This window comes from Talpa occidentalis, unplaced genomic scaffold, assembly GCF_014898055.3.
Source record: "Talpa occidentalis isolate TD23 unplaced genomic scaffold, MPIMG_talOcc4v2.1 talOcc4.16, whole genome shotgun sequence".
NCBI lineage: Eukaryota > Metazoa > Chordata > Mammalia > Eulipotyphla > Talpidae > Talpa > Talpa occidentalis.
This window is the reverse complement of record NW_023601653.1, coordinates 74,201,732-74,221,368: the sequence shown is the minus strand read 5'-3', so window position 1 is coordinate 74,221,368 and position 19,637 is coordinate 74,201,732. Positions and strand designations below refer to the sequence as shown.

The window sequence follows — 19,637 nt, the reverse complement described above, 5'->3', positions numbered from 1 at the left end:
TTTATTTTTGTCTCCTGACCATCTTTTCTGGGGTGTCAAGAGTTAATACTAGCAAAGCAGAGACTTTGCCTCTTTACCCCCTTGAGATTCTGGATATTTTGTTAAACCTTTAACCTTATCCTCTTGGCAGAAAAGGGGACTGGCTATGAACTCTGCAATGAGGCCGCTCCCTGATACTCCTCTGGGTCTGACATTATGTAAAAATGTAAATGCTCCTCCAGTTCATCCAAATAGGCTTTTGCAGCAAAGCCTGGCTTCGCGCCAGCACCTCTTCAAAAAGAGAATAACCTTCCACTCTGGCCTGGCCAGGCCTTAGACAGCCGAGTCCCAGGCCTGATGTGGCGCTGCAAACCGGGTCTGAGTATGATTGATCTCTATTCCTCTCCTTGCCTTTTGAAATATTTATCAAGCTATGACAAACCAGTGAGGCTCCTGATAAAAATGACCTTTCTCAGGCAGCCAGAACAAAGCCTCGGGCTGTGAAAAAGCAGTGAAATCTGTGGTCCACTCCAGAGTGGTGAGAGCTTAGAAGTTAGTTTGCCTTTGGTGGTCTCGCAGCCTGTGATACTTCCCTTGGAAAAGAGTGATGAAACTGGTTAAAACTATTCCTTCTCCACTCGCCCCGCAGCCTTCAGTGCTGAAGCTCTAGAAAGGGCCCCAGATGTAGTAGCTGTCCCGTCGCACAGACATCAAATAGCACTCGATAAAGACTGATACACCGGAGCCTCACTTGAGATAGTCTTCCTGCCTCTCGTCTCTCCAGGTGTTCTGTCTTTCCAGCTCCCCTCTTCTTCTCTGCCAGCAGTAGATGCATAATCATGTCTGTAGTACTTTTCCTTCACTTCAGATACTGCCAAAGCCTTCAAGCCATTGGCTACGCTCCCCTTTTCTTAGCCCTGCTCCTCCACACCCAAACCTCCCTTAGGTTCTGCTCGCCAAACACCATTTGGAAGAGGTCACTGACATCAAGAGTGGGCTATTTCACGGATAAAGGGCTAATAGGGAAGTAACCACTAGAGGGTGACATAATTACACACAAGCACATTCCTTTGGGACTCTGCAGGCTAGAGCCAGCTGTGCATCCAGCTGTGGGCCCGCAGGTGTAAAATGGCTATCAGCAGATCTACCCTCAGTGTGCACACCCACACAGGTGTTCTGAGCTCATGAGGCGCACACGCATGTGTCACATACACACACACACACACACACACACACACACACACACTCTGACCTACTTTGGTTGGCAAATCAATCAAGGCCTTCAAGTGTTTCCTAGGAAAGCCACACCTCATGGAGCCAATAATGCCTTCACGTCCACTGCTGCTTTCCTGGACAGCCCTTGATGTGTCCTCACAGGGCCACTAGCAAGGTGGAACACTAAACCTCCACTGTCAAGGCAGCAAAGCACAGTGGCTTAGAAAGGCTATACATGCACTGGGTACAGTCAGAAGCGCTCAAGTACACTGCTGTCTCACCCTCCTCCAGGAGCAGCTGGGGATCGAACCGGCGCCGCAGACAGCTTGCGCTCAACCGCTAGAATGTGGTTCTAGGGTTAGACTCAGTTCTGCTAGCTGCTTGGTCTTGGGCAAGTTATCTCTCTGGGCCATCATTTCCTCATCTTTAAAATGGAGATAATAATGGAACCTGCGTCCTAGGTTGTGAAGATTAGTTATTATGATGAATAGCTAAGTTTGCATATGCCAAGACCTTAAAAGAATGCCTAATACACAATAAATGCTCAATAAGAATTATCTTTGTCCTGCTCAGGAACTGCCCAGGAGGTTACATGCAAAATTCCATTCAACCCTCACTCCCAAAATATGAAAATCACGGGTCCTATTTTACAGACAAGAAAACTGAGGCTCCAAGTGGTCAACTAACCTGTGCAAAGTTACACAGCTTGTTAGTGATCAAGCCAAGGTTTTAACCCAGAATCTGCCTGATACTATCACACCAGAAGAGCTTATGACCTAAAAGACAAAAGGTGTGGCAAAAAAAAAAAAAAAAAAAAAAAAAACCCTCATCATTTTTACTGATACTGTTTTAATTTTACTAAAAAGGGAAAAACTTGGGGCCTCCCTGGTGGCACAAGGGGTTAAGACGCAACCTACGAAGCTGACCACAGCCACTGCAGCACAAGTTCGATTCCCGGCCAGGAAGGTGACCCACATGGCACAGCAGACCTCTCCTGACTCGCCCGCTGCTCCCCTCGGCAGTGTGTTTCAGTAGATCCGCCTGTTCTGCTCCCCACTCTGTCTCTGGTGAATCTTCTCACTCCCCCACACTTCTGGCCTGTACCCCAGTTCTTCTATGTATAAATAAATAAATCTTTAAATAAATAAATCTTTAAAAAAAATAAAAAAGGGAAAAACTTTAACAAGTATAATTTAGCAAAAGTTTTAAAGAGGACAAAGAACCCTGGGTGGCAGGAGGTGGTTCTAGCAGGAGCTCAGCAGGGCGGGGGTTGGTCCTGGGTCACCTGGGTCAGCTAAGGCATTGCCTGTTAGGGACATGCCAGTCCTCAGGCCCCACCCCCGGAGGCTCAGAGGCCTTTGGTCCTTCCAAAGCAGGCTCAAGCTTGAGAACCTCTGCTCTGAGAGAGAGAAAGTGTGAGAGCTGGGAGTGAAAAACAGGTCAAAGGCAACAAGGGGTTTGTGTGTTGATGGAAGAGGAGTTGGGGACTATTTCTTGCTCACTGAAAGGAATTTGTGACCATTCCTGCCTTTGAGAGAATGAGGTGCAAAGAGATAGATGGCTTGTTCTAACTGAAAGGTTATTTTATTACGCTCTTGCACTTTTGCTATGTTTTGCTCCTTTAACCTGCCTGTTTCTTAAAAACAGGAAATAACCTTTAAAAAAAATGTTTCACTGTCAGCAAATGTATATCTGTACAGTTGGGTGGCACATCTCGGGGTTTTTTCCACTGTGCATCTATAAAAGAAAAAAAAAATCAAATCATCCCTACTATGTGCAATTTCTACACTAGGCCATTCCTTTCTCATGGATTTTTTTTTTCTCAAGGAATTCTCACAACAGTTCTGTGAAGAGGAATTGCTTTCATTTGCCAGAAGAGGAAATGGAGCTTCAAAGAATTTCAGTCACTTTGCCGGAGGCTATGCAACTGTAATGGGAGAGCTAGGATTCCAGCCACAACTTCAGAGTCCAGGTCTGGTGGAAATTTAGCTCTACTGGGCCTAGGGAACAGAGGGGTGCTAAGGAGACCTCCAGGCAGCCTCCCAAGGGAAAGTCACACATGGAAACCACCCTCCCTGGGCACCAGGCTAAGCCTTCTCCACTTCAGGCTGGATGTGACCCACCAAGTTCTACTGTCAGTGGTGGGGAGGGGTAAGGGATCAAATGAGGAGAAAGACAGTCAATCCAAAAATCTGTTTTCAAGACAATCTTGGCTGTAAAGTCCAAAAAATGAACTAAAAATTTCTGGCTTCAGATATTGAATTCCAGTTCAGTAAGAGTTAAAAGTTTCCTAATTCTCAAAAAAAAAAAAAAAAAGTTTAAAGGCTAAGCATTCTTAAAGCTTTTAATTTTTAAAATTAACCTGATGCCTTAATATAGAAGAAGCCTCACCACAAGGGCAATGTCTGCTTGCTATTATAGTGCTCTTATTTTTTGGTAAACAAATGAGAAAAAGCTTCAGCCTGTTCTCTACACAAGTTTCTACCCCTGCAATGATCTCACCCACACCTATTCAAATTCTAGGCTTCACTGTGGTGAGCCCCCAAACTGAAACACTTTATTTCTCTCACTCTCTTGGTATTTGGAGCACTCACAAATACAGTGACCTTCAGTAGGTGTTGTGGGGCTCACAACTGGGTCCTAAACCCCTTGGGGGCAGAAACACCATCTTGCTGTTTTCACATTTCCTGAAGTTCCTTGAAAAACCCACCTTTCTAAGAGTTTGGTCTAAGTGTAGCCTGGACAGGCTACATTTACAACATAGCTTTTTTCTTTTAGAGTTGTCAAGTCTACCTGTTTTGTAACGAATGCTTAAAGCGTTAGTTACTATTAACAAATAATAGCTGATATTTAGGATTATTCTATCAAAGTATTTCTAATCTTTTGGTCTGATGCCTGAAAACACAAGCATATTTGAATCTCCTCCTATCAATTTAATATCTGATATATCCTCTATCCAAGGACAATATATTAAATGGATTTTTGGAGCAGGAAGATGAAAGAGGAACTTGCTCCACCCACTCCATGCATGGACCTGGTATTGTAGTACCTCCAGGCACATGCACCCGCCCCTCGGGGATTTAAAAAAATTGGCAACCCAATTTCAAGCTTAGAAAGAGGGAGTGGCCGTTCATGGGGGGAGGTGATTATTAATAGCACCTCCTTTTGCCCTCATGGGTTTTTCCAGTTTGGATAATAAAGTATACAGCCAACCCAATTAGACAGCTCCAGCTACACAGATCTCAAGTCCCTGTTTTTACTGTGGTGGATAATACCCATGTTTACAGGGTCTAGCAAACTAATAATTTGGGAGAGAGTAAACAAGTATTGCCAGGGGTTCCAGGGCAAGTTGTTGATGTGAGAACAGTTATCACCTATCTTTCCCTTTCATTTACATTCTTTTTTTTTTTTTTCCTTTTAAAGATTTATTTATTTATTTACACAAGCACTGGGTACAGTCAGAAGCACGGGAGGGTGAGAGAATTCACCAGAGCCAGAGCTGGGAGCAAAGCAGGCAGACTGATGAAGTACACTGCTGAGGGGAGCAGCGGGCGCAGCAGGAGAGGTCTGCACGCCATGTGGGACCCTCGCCCGCGGCCGGGGATCGAACTGGTGCTGCAGAGGCCGCAGGCAGCCTCACAGCCCAGCGCTCAACCGCTGCACCACCGGGGAGGCCCTATTTACATTTTTATTTCAAAATTCTGTTCATTCTGTTTTAAATCTTTTACTTTTTTGTGATCAAACACACGTAACATAAAAGCTACCCTCTTAATCGTTTCCAAGGGTACAGTTCTGTAGTGTTAAGGGTACAGTTCTGTAGTGTCACGTCACTGTGCCATAGATATCAGGAACTTTTTCATCTTGCAAAACTGAAACTCGACTCTCCACTTCCCAATGCCCAGTCCCTGGCAAGGCCCAGCCCCCTGCTTTCCGTTTCTGTGCGGTCCACTACTCCAGATACCTCATATAGGTGAAATTTACCCCTTGTCTTTTGGTGACTGACTTGTCCCACTGAGCACAATGTCCTCAAGTTTCTCCCCTGTTGTACCATCTGTCAGTATTTCCTGCCATTTTAAGGCTGAACAGTGGTCCATTTTTGTGTTCACACCAGAGTTCGTTTATCCATTCATTGGTCAACAGATACATGGGCTGTATCCATCTTTTGGTGATTGTGAAAATGCCATGAAGGTGGGTATACACATATCTCTTCGAGATGCTGCTTTTATTTCTTTTGGATCTGTATCCAGAAGTGGAATTGCTGCATCAATCAGATGGGAATTCTGTTTTAATTTTTTACGGCACTGCCATACTGTTTTCTGTAGCAGAAATTTTACTCTCCCACTAACTGTGCAAGGTTTCTGATTTCTCAACATCCTCACCAATACTTATTTTCTGTTTTATTAATAGCAGCCACCCTAAAGAGTGTGAGGTAATCGTTGACTGTGGTTTTGATTTGCATTTCCCTAGCAATTACTAATGATGAGCATTTTTCATATGTTTATTGCGTTGGTACATCTTCTTTGGAGAAATAACTATTCAAGTCCTTTGCGCATTAAAAAAAATCAGATTATTTGTTTTTTTGTTGCTGCTGCTTTAATCCAGTTGTAATTGTAACAGGGTGGTCCCCAGGAAATGGGGAGGTTCCAGGTTCCCTGCCCCACCCAAATGCAGGGTGGAGCTGAGCAGGGAGAGAAGAAGCTGGAGAGGAGACTGAGGAAGGAAGGAAGCAGGATGGAGCCAGAAGGAGACCTGGAGGAGGTGCATGGAGCCGAGAGACATGTGAAGAAACTGCGCTTGTCTTTTGGTCGTGAACTGGGTGACACAGATGTGGGTGAGACCCGTGGGGAGGTGACAATGGCGGTTTTTGTCTTGATTTTGATTTTGCTCCTTTCCTTCCAGACTTGTCTGGTTATTTCTGATCCTTTTCTGTGGGTCCCCCCTGGAAGATGCTTTAGACTTGTGGCAGGCTTTGGGGCCTTGCTCTGGGCCAATCCCATTTGGATGGACTTTTACCCACGAAGGGACGGGTAACTTTGGGTGCTTGATTTAGATAATATATTCTTTGCCTTTTCTGTATTGTTTCCTAATTGTATTAAAGTTCCTTCCCATTAAAGTCTCATATGTTTTATGTTGATGCGGAGGATGGCAGAACCCATTTAGAATAGGCAGGTTTGCAGGGTCTGGGCTGCCCCTCTCCCCGCCCTGTAACATAATCAGTGAATCAAGTCCTTCCAACAGAAGATAAGCTTTCTGTTATCTGTAAAATTTTCTAACCAAGATATGCCCCAAGATAGTCTCCTGCTTAAAAACAAAAAACAAAACAAAACAAAAAAACCAGGAATAGAGAGTTGGAAAGTTAGTTGCACTCAAGGATCTTGAAGTTGGGAAGTTAGTTGGCCAGACACCGTTTTATAAACCTCAGCTATCCATTGCTATTGGCTGTCGAGAATTCTTGGAGAAGTTTTGTTATGCAGAAAGTGGTCCATAAAGATATTATCTGATACCATTGCTCTCATTCCAGATCAACATTTATAGAGTGCCTACTATATGGAAAGGATCGTGCCATGGATATGTTAGAGTTTCTCTAAAAAAGGCACACAAATATTTTAACTCCTTTGACCCAAGACCCACAAGCCAGAATCACATATAGATACATAATATCTATATGTATTCTTGAATGAGGAGTTTAACATGTTAACAGTTCTCTTTTGGTCTTTGCTGCCAGATCTTGCCTCCTGAATGAGGAAGCACACATCTTTAAGTAAGCCTGATCTTTGGGTTGGGCCTTTCAATTTTCCCAGGCCCCACCCAGGTGAAAAACACACCCTACTGAAGATCTAGGTTTATTTTTTTTAATTCTTGGTAAAATTTTGGAGGGTATCCCTACACAGGCCATTGTTTCTGTTTCTAAGCAGGAGTTCGTAACTCATTCAGAAAAACTTCATTCTGGTTGCAACTTGTTGAGTTATATACATAAATCTCAGTCCACCCTGAAAATATAAACCATCCACAGGGTTTTCTACATTGGCATACATGCTTTCCAGATGGAGTCTGGTTCACAGTACCCTTCAGAAGGGGGGAAGAGTAAGGACCAAGGGGACACAAAAGGATGGTGGTGGTGGGAGGACAGGAGGGATCTCTTAAGAAAGGAAAAAAAATGGCTCTTTGTCCTTGTTAAAATAATCTCAAGCCAAAAAAAGCTCAAGAAAAATCTGTTTTTCCTCATTAAAAAAAAAAAAAAATACCCTGCGGATATTTTTGTGTTGCAAATCTGAGCCTAAACCAAAATTCCCAAGAAGTGACTCCATGTGAAAATAATCTCAATCTCAGCCCTGCGCTGGGAACAATGCATTATACCAGGGTTGAAGGGACAGCACGATTAATCTAGGCTCATGGTCTCACAGAGGGTACTATTGCAAAAGTCCCTGAAGATTTCCTGTCAAATCATCCATGTGTCATACAAGGAATGAGACCCCAAAAGTGATTCATTTCTTCTGTGCCATAAAGTCACCAGATCTCAGACCAGCATAGGCTCATTGAATACGCCACTTCTTTTTTCTCATGAATATTCATTTTGTGAGATGCTTCTATATTTTTATTTTCCTATTTGTTAAGCATGAAAATAATTACGTTGCCGAAAAGCCTTGAACTAAATCTTTGAATGCCTTCAAAACAAGGCATAGTATTAATAAGGTTCTAGAGTTCAAATCCAGAAAATGTTTTGCTAGAACGAGGACCAGGTGGCCAACTTCTAGGGAAAGTGCTTCCAAGCACTCCTGCATGACTTCAGACTTGAGACACAACCTCTCTAGGAGGGGAAAACCACGAAGCTCCTTCTGTTAGTCAAGTTCCTGTCTACAAATCTAGTCACTCCCTCCTGCCCCCCCACCCCTTGTGTGGTCTAACACTTTGTTTTGTATTAAGTAGGATTAAGGTGGTTTGGAATGAGGCCTTAACATCCACACAAACACATCCACAACCATACAACTACAACAAACAGTGAGTGGTGGAGTTGAAGGTAAAAGTTTAGGCAAAAGTGACCGAGGTGAATATAAACTTAAACACACTCCAGGAGGAGACTATTATCCCTGGCAGGCCCCAGAATTGTGGTATTTATTGCTGTAGCACATCTGAAATCCTCTTGATGACTAACAGTACAGTAATATTTCAGGAAGGTTATAAAAATCTATGGGTTTCACACCATGTGCAGTGTGGGTGAAGGTAGCAACCTTGCATTTCCTGATTTAGGAACCTAAAATCTATTATGCCTATTAGTGAAGCTGTAGGCAGCTGGTCTAATATTGGGCTCCATAATACAGAATATGGAACCAAATCTTAATCGGGTTCTCCATGAAATCATTTCCCTTTGCTGACAGATAAATCAGGTTGCCTTATCTCTCCTTGCATGGATCCAGAAATTCATGAAGGTCATTGTCTCTAACCCAAAAATTCTTGCTTTGGTGGCAGTTAAACTGAAACTCTGAAATCCTGTGTGTGGGCATAAGAGCCACCTTCTAGAATGGAGCCGTGCCTGATTCCATAAAACAGCTTACAAACCAACAAGACATTTGCTGCAGCATCTCAAACCAAACCCAAAAGTCATTCTATTTCCTAAGAGTGAATTTGTATCGGCACAGACAGACAGACTTTCTCCTGACAGTACATCCGGGCCGTACAATTTATATGTAGTCGAGGAGGCTGATGAGAAAGAAAAAGATCATAAAACCAGGCTTGGGGCAGGCTGCTCCCTTCCACATGCAAAGCAGCTGAGGCGCTGCGCAGGGCCGGGCGGAGCTCGGGACAGTCACAAAGCCGCAGAGCGCGGAAGCCGAGGGAAGTTTTGCTGCAGAAAGTAGGAGGCAAACCTTCCCGGCGGCGTCTGGAAGCAACCAGAAGATGCTAGAAGGAATAAGAGCAGTGACTAATTCTGGAACGAGGACGGCCAGGGTCCGCGCTGAGCTGAGTGATGGCTAAATACAGAGGAGCGTCCCCATAACTGGGGCAGCGGACCGCAGAGAGAGGAAAACAGCCCCACCGGGGAGACTTGGGGTGTAGAACAGAGACTGTGAAGGGACATTAGGGACAGTGAAAAAAAAAATTAAAAAAGGGGGGAATGGGAGTGAGAGCCATGATTGTGGAGGACCACGCCGGCGAGGGGGGGCTGCGGGATAATAAAGGGCGGGGTGTCCAGGGAGGGCCGGGCACTGCAGGGGAAGCCACGGGAAGGGCGGCGCAGACGTCAGCACCCAAGAGAAGCGCGGGGCCGGGGCCGGGGCCGGGGCGCGTCCCCGCAGGGCCCGCGGGCTCGGGGCGGCCGCGCGCAGGGCCCGGCCGGGCTGACAGCCGCCCGCCCCGGCGCCCGCAGGGTTAAGCCTCCGGGGCGCCGCGATTGGCCGCGCCCGGTTTCCAGGGCGACGGCCCCGCCAGTTCCGGCAGCGCGGGCGCGTCCATTGCGCGGGCGCGCGGGGGGGCGCGGAGGGGCCGAGGCCGCGCGGAGGCGCAGTCGGGCCGCGGGGACCGTCCCGGACTCTCCCCAGCGCGCGTCCCGCCCGCTCGCCCGGGTCCGCGGCGCGCCCAGCTCCGGCCGCGGCGGCTGCGGCGGCGTCCCCCGAGCGGGGCCGGCCGCTCCCGAGCGCGCGCGGGCGGCGCGGGGCGAGGCGAGGCGAGGCGAGGCGAGGCGAGGCGCGCGGCCGGCGGCCCGGAGCGGCGCGCGGGCCCCCCCGCCTGGGCGGCGGAGTCGGGCGGCCCGGCCGGAGCCTTGAAAAGCGGGCGAGAGACAAAGGCGGCGGAAGCGTCCCCGGCGCCGGGGCCCAGCGCGCAGCCCGGGGCCTCGCCGGTCCCGCGGCCGGGCCGGGCGCGCGGAGGATGCGGCAGGGCGCGCGGGCGCGGCGGCGGCGGAGCGGCGCGGCCCGGGCGCGGCGGGGGTAGCCCCAGGCGGGCGCCGGGGGGAGCGGCGGGCGCCGTCCCCGCCCGGGATGTGAGGCGCGCGGGCCGGGCGGGGGAGGCGCGGCGGCCGAGCGGCAGGAAGGAAGGAAGGAAGACGGGCGCGCCGGGAGGAGGAGCGGCGAGGCGGCCGGAGCCGGAAGGCGGGGAGGGGCCGGCCGTTGGGCCCGAGGCGGCGGCCGCGGCCGGGGCGAAGCGCGCGCGGCGCCTCCCGGGGCCCGAGCGGCGGGGCCCGCGCCCCTCCCCCCGGCGCCGCGGCGGGGGGCGCAGGAAGATGGAGACGCACATCTCGTGCCTGTTCCCCGAGCTGCTGGCCATGATCTTCGGCTACCTGGACGTGCGGGACAAGGGGCGCGCGGCGCAGGTGTGCGCGGCCTGGCGGGACGCCGCCTACCACAAGTCGGTGTGGCGGGGGGTGGAGGCCAAGCTGCACCTGCGCCGGGCCAACCCGTCGCTGTTCCCCAGCCTGCAGGCCCGGGGCATCCGCCGGGTGCAGATCCTGAGCCTCCGCCGCAGCCTCAGCTACGTGATCCAGGGCATGGCCAACATCGAGAGCCTCAACCTGAGCGGCTGCTACAACCTCACCGACAACGGGCTGGGCCACGCGTTCGTGCAGGAGATCGGCTCCCTGCGCGCCCTCAACCTGAGCCTCTGCAAGCAGATCACCGACAGCAGCCTGGGCCGCATCGCGCAGTACCTCAAGGGCCTGGAGGTGCTGGAGCTGGGGGGCTGCAGCAACATCACCAACACCGGCCTCCTGCTCATCGCCTGGGGCCTGCAGCGCCTCAAGAGCCTTAACCTCCGCAGCTGCCGCCACCTCTCGGACGTGGGCATCGGGCACCTGGCCGGCATGACGCGCAGCGCGGCCGAGGGCTGCCTGGGCCTGGAGCAGCTCACGCTGCAGGACTGCCAGAAGCTCACGGACCTGTCTCTGAAGCACATCTCCCGGGGGCTGACGGGCCTGAGGCTCCTCAACCTCAGCTTCTGCGGGGGCATCTCGGACGCGGGCCTCCTGCACCTGTCGCACATGGGCAGCCTGCGCAGCCTTAACCTGCGCTCCTGCGACAACATCAGCGACACGGGCATCATGCACCTGGCCATGGGCAGTCTGCGCCTCTCGGGGCTGGACGTGTCCTTCTGTGACAAAGTGGGGGACCAGAGCCTGGCTTACATAGCCCAGGGGCTGGACGGCCTGAAGTCCCTTTCCCTCTGCTCCTGCCACATCAGCGACGATGGCATCAACCGCATGGTGCGGCAGATGCACGGGCTGCGTACGCTCAACATCGGACAGTGTGTGCGCATCACCGACAAGGGCCTGGAGCTGATCGCTGAGCACCTGAGCCAGCTCACGGGCATAGACCTGTACGGCTGCACCCGCATCACCAAGCGTGGCCTGGAGCGCATCACGCAGTTGCCCTGCCTCAAGGTACTCAACCTGGGACTCTGGCAGATGACGGACAGTGAGAAGGTCAGGTGAGGGCGGCGGTGCCAGCTCCCCTTGTCCTGCCCTGTGCATCCTCCCTTCACCACCACAGCCCCCCGCCCCCCACACTCACGCCATACGCACACTTAGGCGTAGATCGCTGCAGTGGATGAGATGGGGCGACCCAAGAGGCCTCAGGCTCATTTTCTCCTCTTTATTCCAGCACCCTTGCCCACCACATGCCATTCTCATTGTACCGGGGTCCCTCTGCTACCCCTGCCGGACACTCCCCTCTCTTTTTCTCCCTGGGGATGGAGAGATGGACTCAGCCACTCACCCACCCACTCTGCAGGGGCGTGGAGGGCTGGTGAAGCTACTGTATCCCCACTGCGTGGCATGTGCGAGCGGCGGTGGCGTGGGGAGTCCCTAGTCCTTTCCACCTTGGGTAGTTGAGGAAAATGTCTGCCTTCACTTAAACGCTTTCATTTGAATACTGTGATCTGGTTTTTTATTTTGAAGTGGATAAAAAGCAAACCCAACTACAAAGGCCTTTTCACCTTCCTTCCACTTTGTAACTAACCCCAGTCTCTTCTCCTCACTTGTCCTTTTACAGAAAACTCTGCTATTGATGCTCATGTCATTTTTATTGTCTTTCTCCTCCTCTTTAAAAATTTTTTGAAGAAAATTGAAATCATGGTCCTTTTTTTTCTGCTGAATATATTCTATATATTATATATATATATATAAATTATATATATATAAATGTCTGGCTACCTCGTTTTAGTTTACTTTTTTTCTCTGAAGCCCTGGAATTCTACAAGAGAGATATTTTGAGACTGAAACATTTTTGTGCCTAGACTGGAAAGATGCCCACTGGGTTTGTCCATCTTCTTTGTTTTGGCTTCTTCCCAAACCCCATCCATCCAGTGTGTCCCCTTCCACATTCTGGCTATAATTTTCTTTTTCTCCTTGTCCATGGGGATTTGGGGACCCAGGGGTGTCCCTAAACGTTGACTTAATTTATAGCACAAATGTGTGGGAGAAATGAGAGTTGAACTGTTTTTTGTTTGTTTGTTTGAGATGCAGGTTGTGTCTTGAAAATTATTATATATGCAAATTCTGCCCTACCCCTCACCCTCTTCCAAGTTTCCCCGCAAAAAGGTCACACCGCGAGGCTTCCTGTGGGGAGCAGAGGGGCAGAGTTGGCCTGCAGAGCCCCTGGGGCTGTAATGTGAAGGGGAGGAGACTGAAATTCATGTCTTATCTCTGTTCTGTTAATAAAATGGGAGTTTGTGGGTTTTAAAAAATTTCTGTTTCTAAATGGAGGAATAGATGACTTTATTTTGGTCGGGGTTGGGACTTGTGGCTTTAAAAAGAATCGCTTTTGAGTAGGATGTATATTTCTGTTGGATTTTTGTTTATTTTTTTAGAATCCTCCACAGCAACATGTGAGACCATGGAGTTAAAGAAACCCAGAGACCTTTATCAATTAATTGTACTGTTTGTGAATTTGTATAAATAATAACAAAGATCCTCTTAAAACGTTTATATTCTTACAGTAAAAGGTTAAACTGATATTTATATAATAAAAGAGGAAATATGAAGTATGTTTTTGAAAAAAAAAAAAAAAACAAAACAAAACAAAAAACCTTGTATCTGTGAATTATTTTTAAGGCACTGTGTTTGGGTCCATGCCAGAGTAGGAGGTGCTGTTTGTGTGCTCTGAAAGGAAGTAAGGTATAGAGTTCGGTGCATCCTATGTGGCGTGAGTAAGCTCCTGGTTGAACATTTATTCTGTATAAGGTTTACTACTGACATCTTAATGTTTGTTTCTAGAAATGTGACTAGCCCGGAGATTTCTATCATTTTTGGTTTGAAACTGTCAACAACATGGAAATAGAAAGAAATGGAACAAAATGAAACTTTTTTTAAAAACCAGATTTGTAAAGAGTCACAATTTCCCCAGGGTGGCCAGTTTTTCTTTGGGTGGAAATGAGATCCAGGGGTACCACTGAACGAGCGGGTCATGAGATGTGGAAGTGGGGAGACACACGGGTTTCTCTGCTCTGAGTGGGTGTCGGGTGGATGTGAAATGAAGGGCAGAGGAACCGGAGCCATTGTTAGGAAAGTTAAAAGAGCGCTGTCCTTGCTCACTGCTCCCTTGCTCAGTCATGCATACTGAATCTCACAGTGTGAGTGGGGGTCCTAGTGGAAGGGAGGAGGCAGTTCAACCCCTCTTTTTAACATTCTCCTCCAGGCCTGGCTGTATTTAAGGACTTTCCTGGGGGTGGGGAGGTTGGCCAGGAGTTGGAGCACATTTGCATTTTAAGCACTTCCAATGCTGAAGCTGGCCACTCGATCCACTCTGTTGAAGGTTCTTAGAGTGAATTCCGGGCAGATAAATGAATACCAACAATTCTAGCCAAAAGTCCCCTTTGGTAGACAACAGCTAATCTGACACCCTGTGGTTGGGCTATGGAAACGGAGGAGTAGACTTGCTCCAACAGTGGAGTAATTCATATTCCTGGTTTCACACAGACCTTTCTTAGTAATTGCTGAGTTTCGTCTTTTATTTTAACAGAAAAATACTTGATCCTAGCAAGAGCTGAGAGAGAGTAGTTACTTTATTGGATCAATACTTTTTTTCTAGGAAGAGCGCTAGAATCCAAGTTTCTCCTGGGTAAGATTGTTTTGTAAAATTTCTAGGCTTTATAAAGCTTGAGCATATCACAAAAGCTGCATTGTTCCTTTTTGGAGAGCAATCACAATTGGGTCTAATTGAGCCTGACACTAGATCCATCTTCCTTTTCTTTGGGGAAGGTGTGGCTCTCTTTCTTCCCTCTTAGGTTACAGTGCTTATTGCCTGAAGACAAAAAGAAAAGTGTGAACCCTAGTAAGAAATAGGGACTTTGAATTACGGGCCCTTTCTGAGCAAGCATTTGACACTACCACATATAGAGCTTACCCAGGCTATAGGTTCTTGGAGTGTTTCTCCATGAGACTGCATGGCTGTGCAGATTCAGCCAATGAAAATTCGAGGACCGCCTCAGTCAGGCTCTGTGCTCACATCATTCATTTTAATACCCAAAGTAATACTGCCAATGGGAACCAGAAAGAGTTTCTGTTGTGTGTTTTTTTTTTTAACTTTACAGATCAAATATAAGTGTGACTAAAGGTTGGTAAATTAGTATGTAAACATTCAAATCATGGGCCTGCTGTCCCTGTTCCTGAACTAGGCATCATTCCTGTCGCTGGAGCAGTATTTGGAAAAGGTGAATAAACCACATTCATCAGTCAAGGTGAACTGCTTATCTTTCAACCTTTTGGGATGGAAAGAAATGAATCCGTGTTAACCTGTGGTGTGCTTTGCCTGGTGCTTCTAAATTTATCTCTTCATCCTCAGAGCAACCTACTGAAACCGGTATCCTGTTTTCCAGATAAGACATACTATTTGCCTTAAGCCACCCAACCTCTAATTGAGGGGAGCCAGGATTCACACCGGGTCCAGGTGTAGAAATCCAGCTTCTGAAGCTCTAGAAGGTTCCGTTACTGATCACACCTTTGTTTCCAATAAGGTGACCTCACAGTTTGAACACATTATGAAGCGTGTGAACACACCATGAACAAGCTCTTGCCAAGACGCACTACTTTAAAGAGAACATGGGTGGATTCCATTTCCACCATAGCTACAGTAGGAATGGGAAGAAATGCTTTTCAAGACTAGACAGCACTAAAGAAAATGAGCTGATACATATTTTGGGGTGGTACAAATCTTCAGAGCAATTTTTAGAATAACAGAAAAAAAAAAAAAACACTGGTTCATTTTTCATATATGTGTTGAAACTTCAGAGTCAAAAAAACAAATAGGAACTTGCAAACTTTATCATCAAGATGTAATAAACCTCGATAGGAACAATCTGGATAGCAGTCCAATTGAAATAGAACAATTTGAAAAGGACTCCACCTGCATACCTGGCTTTAGAAGTCTCATGGGTAGTAGCCCTTTAACCTCTGTCCAGAAAAGATGATCACTGCAGTGGTGGGGTTGCGTCTCTGCAGCCTGGGAGGACCATGATAGGCCTCAACTAGAGTGCTGAGAGTTGTTGCATAATTCTCCCTGCTATGGACTCCTTCCTGCTGAATTCTTCTGTCCGAAGGCGGAGGGGGCTGGGGGAGGGAGGGCCTGCTTGATTTATTCCACATTTGGCAACAGCCACAAGGATGCTGGCCTAACTTACAGTACATCCTTAAATAGTTAAGCAAACTCGAACTGATCATAGTCTCTCATGATTCACATCAACAAATCCAAAAAAGCAAATGTTCCTTTATATTGGAGTTTCTTTTTAAAGGTAAGACCCTCTTAAATAAGGACATAGGATATGTAAATTAAGTTATGTCTGCCCTGGTGCTTCCCTGCAGAGGTTACTAGATAGATGGTGGTCTTGGAATATAACTAAACCTGCACTTTTGACTTAGAGAATTTGAAAAGGAGGGTGACCCCAGGGACCACTGTGTTTCCAAAGAATAAGAACCTCTTGATTAAAAGATCAGATTTGTAAAACAAAACCAAGACTTCATCAGTTTCTGACAGCCAGCCCTCTCTTCCCAGCCCCATGGAAAGGAGAGCCCGGGGCCTCTGCTCTCAGCTGCTCTGCTATAGAAAGGGGCCTTTAGTCAGTCATCGAAAGATTGCCCTATCTGTTATCTATCTCTTCCCTGCATCAAACAGCACTCCCTCTTAAAAGTTAATTCTGTCCCTTTCGAAGAGGCCAAGACCTAAATTTCGTGTCATGTAAACCCCTGAGGAGTCAGAGGGATTAGGCTTTTTGATGCAATAATGTGGATCATGGGTGAAGGGGAGGATTAGAAATTGGAAAGCTGCATTCAAACCTAAGCTTAAGCTCATGCTTGGGCCACATGTTTATCTCATTGTTGACAACATACTTGTTCAAATATTAGGTAGCAAGTTACATTTTTTGAAATGGGAATGTTGCCAAGCAGATGAGGGCATTCATACTTGGATCAGTGCCAACTATTAATAATTGAGAATTTATTGAAGATAAATCTTCCACTGGACTTAAAACATATACTCAGCTCTTGTGTAGAAAAATGGGTATTTCTAGACAAGTGGTAAATGTGAATGTTGAAGAATGATCAGTTTCAGTCTTTTCCTCTTTTGCAGGGATTGCTCTGCTTTTGCCGGTGGAGTGGCCTGTACCAATCCAGAACATTTGGTACTATGTACAGCCAAGTCTTCCCATTCAGGTGCAAGAGAATGTAAGCTTGAATTTTAACTATGAAGTACTAGCATTGGGTGTATTAAGCACCCCCACCCCAAAAATAAAAATAGAAGTGGAATTCCTCTGCCTGCTATTTGTTAACCCAGAAAAGTGCACGTTTGCTGTTAAAAATAAGACAAATTCTTACTATCTTACTCTTCTACTTTGCTTTTCTTTGTGATAATGGAAAGCAATGAGTCTTAATTATACAGAAGAATGAGGTCTTCTGGCAAAATAGTGTTAGGCACGTGAATGTATCTGCTGGAGGAATTTAGTCATAACACAGTATTCGATTTCTCTTGTCTCAAAATTTTTGTTTTCCCAAATCTGGCACATATTGTACATTTAATTCTGTAAGTGGGAAAAGAGGAATCTGTATCAGAACTGACTAATAACCATATAAATGGTGAGCAATACACAGGTAGCTGTTTGATCTCTTTCCCAAAACACTGCAAGGGACCCCCCACCCACTGCTCCATAAAGGTACCGACTGAGAGCACATATTTTCCTGGGGAGTAAAGCAAAAAACCCCAAATACTAAAAGTCATTGTTACTGTTTAATAAGCCTTCAATTACGCAAACTTAGAAATGTTTTGCAAGAAGCTGAAAAACTAGGGCAAGTTGGTAAGTGGGCTTTAGGGCACCAGGAGCCAGGAGTGTCAGATCTGTCACCTGTTCTCAGAGAACTTGAGCCACTTCCAAAAACACTGCTTTGTTACAAATCGTAAATGTGAAGGACAACCACTGGAAGGCCATGCTCCTGATAGCCTCAAAGCTGAGAATTTACACACGTTTAACGCTACAATGTGTGTCACACGATCCTTTTGATGAAGTAGAGTCACACTACCAAGAAACACTAGCTATTTTCATTCGAGGATAAAAAGGCTCAACTTCACAGATGTTTTAGTTACAAATCCCTCTTGTTCAGAAAGAGTAAAAGGGTCTAATTTGTTCATATCAGGCACCCTCTTAATGTTTATCACTCCTCAATTTACGTAATCCACACTCCAGAAGGATCAGGCCTAGCACACAGCTGTCTGTCAATAATTACTTCTCATATCGTGGATATAAGTTACGGCAATTGGACGGTGGGCAACAGTTCTTTGTGACTGGGTTAATTTTTTATGAGTAGTGTGGAATTGGAAAGTATTGTTTTCCTCGTCCAAAATGAACAGGAAAATATTGACTACAAATGTGCATAGTATTTCTCCTTAGGAACTCTTTACCCCAAACTGGTACATGTTCATGAACACATTTATGAAGGAATAAATACCTGCTTCCGTTTTGCTTGCTGAGTGCTCCTAAATAAGGAATAACCAAAAAACTTAGTCCTGATAGTCCTTAGATTCTTTAGTAAACTCACTGAGGTGAAAACTGGACAGATGGGTAAAAAGGAAGGGAGAAATGGCAATAGCTAAGTCCCTCAAATTTTTAAAGTTCTTAGATGGGAGAAAAGCTAATTAGTGCCTTCCAGTCTGACTTTGATGTTTTAAATCTTAGCTTCATAACTTAAAAGCCCAATGCTGTGAACTACAAAAGAAAAAAAAGACCAGTAGGTACCTATTAAGCGAACAATATTAGAGTGCAATTTCTAGCCCTTCTGGTTCATTTCAGAGGCATAACATTTAGATTCTTTAAGGAATTTGGAGAAACCGTGTGGCCAGGATCTATGGTCTGAAAGGGATCTAGCTTGCAGTTTGCTGCTATGGGGAGCAGAGAATGTCTTCAGGTTTTCAGAGCCTGGAGTTGATAGATGACTGGCTCTTCCAAACCTGGCTGACGTCTGTGCACTTGAGCCAGATGCCCTCCCATTGTGCGCAGAGTCAAGTGGCGACAATCAGAACAGCGTGACCCAGAGGAAGCAGCTGGCCCATCTTTCTCCCACACGTAACGGTCTGATTTTCAATGGAACTGCAGAAACTCACTGCAGTAAGTACGACACAGGATTTAGCAGCTAATAGCCTCATCACTATTTACTTTCAGAAATAAAAAATGTACAAGTTAGAAGATAGGAGTCAAACGCTCTGTTTTCTTCAAAGGTGTGTGTGTATGCTGCGGGGGAATCATTTCTGTCTCCTCTAGATTGTTCCTTGACTTCTTCCCAGAAGACAAGAACAAAACAAAACAAGAGCTCTCCCCACCACTCACACACTAGCAATGCTCCCTGTTGGGATGCGGCTAGCATGGTGTCCACACCAGTACCAGAGGTAGTTTACCTCAAGTTTAAGATGATTTTAGGATCCACTATAAGGCAGAAAAAATAAGTACCTAAGTGCAAAACTACTTGTCTGGATGGCCAGTGTAAAGACGCAATTTGCTGGCAGTCTGCAAGCCCTTTATTTTGTCAGCAGGCGGCAGCATTGTCTGTGAGTTGGAGGCTGTTTCCAGCAGGGAACCACCGTGTCCTCCCCCTCTGACAAATGGCCTCTGGTCACCTTCCCTCCCTCTCTTGCCCCTTTAAAGAAGAATTTCTCTTCTCCTCACCTCAAGGATTCCCCCAGGGTATAAGAGTTGCCAAGAGAGGATTCTCACCTTCCCAAAAGGATTAAATTGAATTTTAAGCTATCAGTGAAGCAAGAACCCCAGGGTTGAGCACTTTGGGGAGCAAGATAACTCCACCTAAGGCTCCCGGCATTAGCCAGCAGCACTCTGCTTCAGGGAAAATTTTACAGTCATACATAGAGATAATCCTTTTAACAGCAGCAGTCAAAATGCTAGCTTTTTTTTTTTTTTTTTTTTTGATTTCACAAAAAAAGGAAAGATGTCTGTGATGAAACATTCTAGAAGAACTTTTGAAG

General features: G+C 46.7%; 2 protein-coding genes and 1 non-coding gene across 9 annotated transcripts in view; 2 read left to right on the top strand and 1 right to left on the bottom strand.

Annotated features, from left to right (window-relative positions):
* Positions 1 to 19,637, bottom strand: part of WNT5B (Wnt family member 5B) — a 103,461-nt gene that overhangs the window by 37,208 nt on the left and 46,616 nt on the right. The window lies entirely within an intron of this gene.
* On the top strand, positions 4,073 to 4,264 carry LOC119248530 (U2 spliceosomal RNA). Its single transcript, XR_005125960.1, has one exon. It is a non-coding gene; the product is annotated as a U2 spliceosomal RNA (small nuclear RNA).
* On the top strand, positions 9,671 to 19,176 carry FBXL14 (F-box and leucine rich repeat protein 14). 7 transcript variants are annotated; one of them, XM_054696564.1, is made up of 2 exons: positions 9,671 to 11,563; positions 16,743 to 19,176. In XM_054696564.1, exons 1-2 carry the CDS (start codon positions 10,412 to 10,414, stop codon positions 16,839 to 16,841), a joined length of 1,251 nt encoding a protein of 416 aa, XP_054552539.1. In that variant the 5' UTR covers positions 9,671 to 10,411; the 3' UTR covers positions 16,842 to 19,176. The 7 variants fall into 7 exon arrangements, 6 of the variants coding, with proteins under 6 accessions (XP_054552539.1, XP_037370498.2, XP_054552541.1 ...); XM_037514601.2 differs by having other exon boundaries at positions 10,378 to 11,605; positions 16,743 to 19,175; XM_054696566.1 differs by lacking the exon at positions 16,743 to 19,176 and adding an exon at positions 15,136 to 15,726 and having other exon boundaries at positions 10,378 to 11,563.

Excerpts from the sequence above, each read along its gene's own strand:
- FBXL14 (XM_037514601.2), top strand. The coding sequence starts at position 10,412 with ATGGAGACGCACATCTCGTGCCTGTTCCCCGAGCTGCTGGCCATGATC. Across the intron at positions 11,606-16,742 it reads AGATGACGGACAGTGAGAAG|GGATTGCTCTGCTTTTGCCG; the intron begins GTCAGGTGAGGG and ends CCTCTTTTGCAG.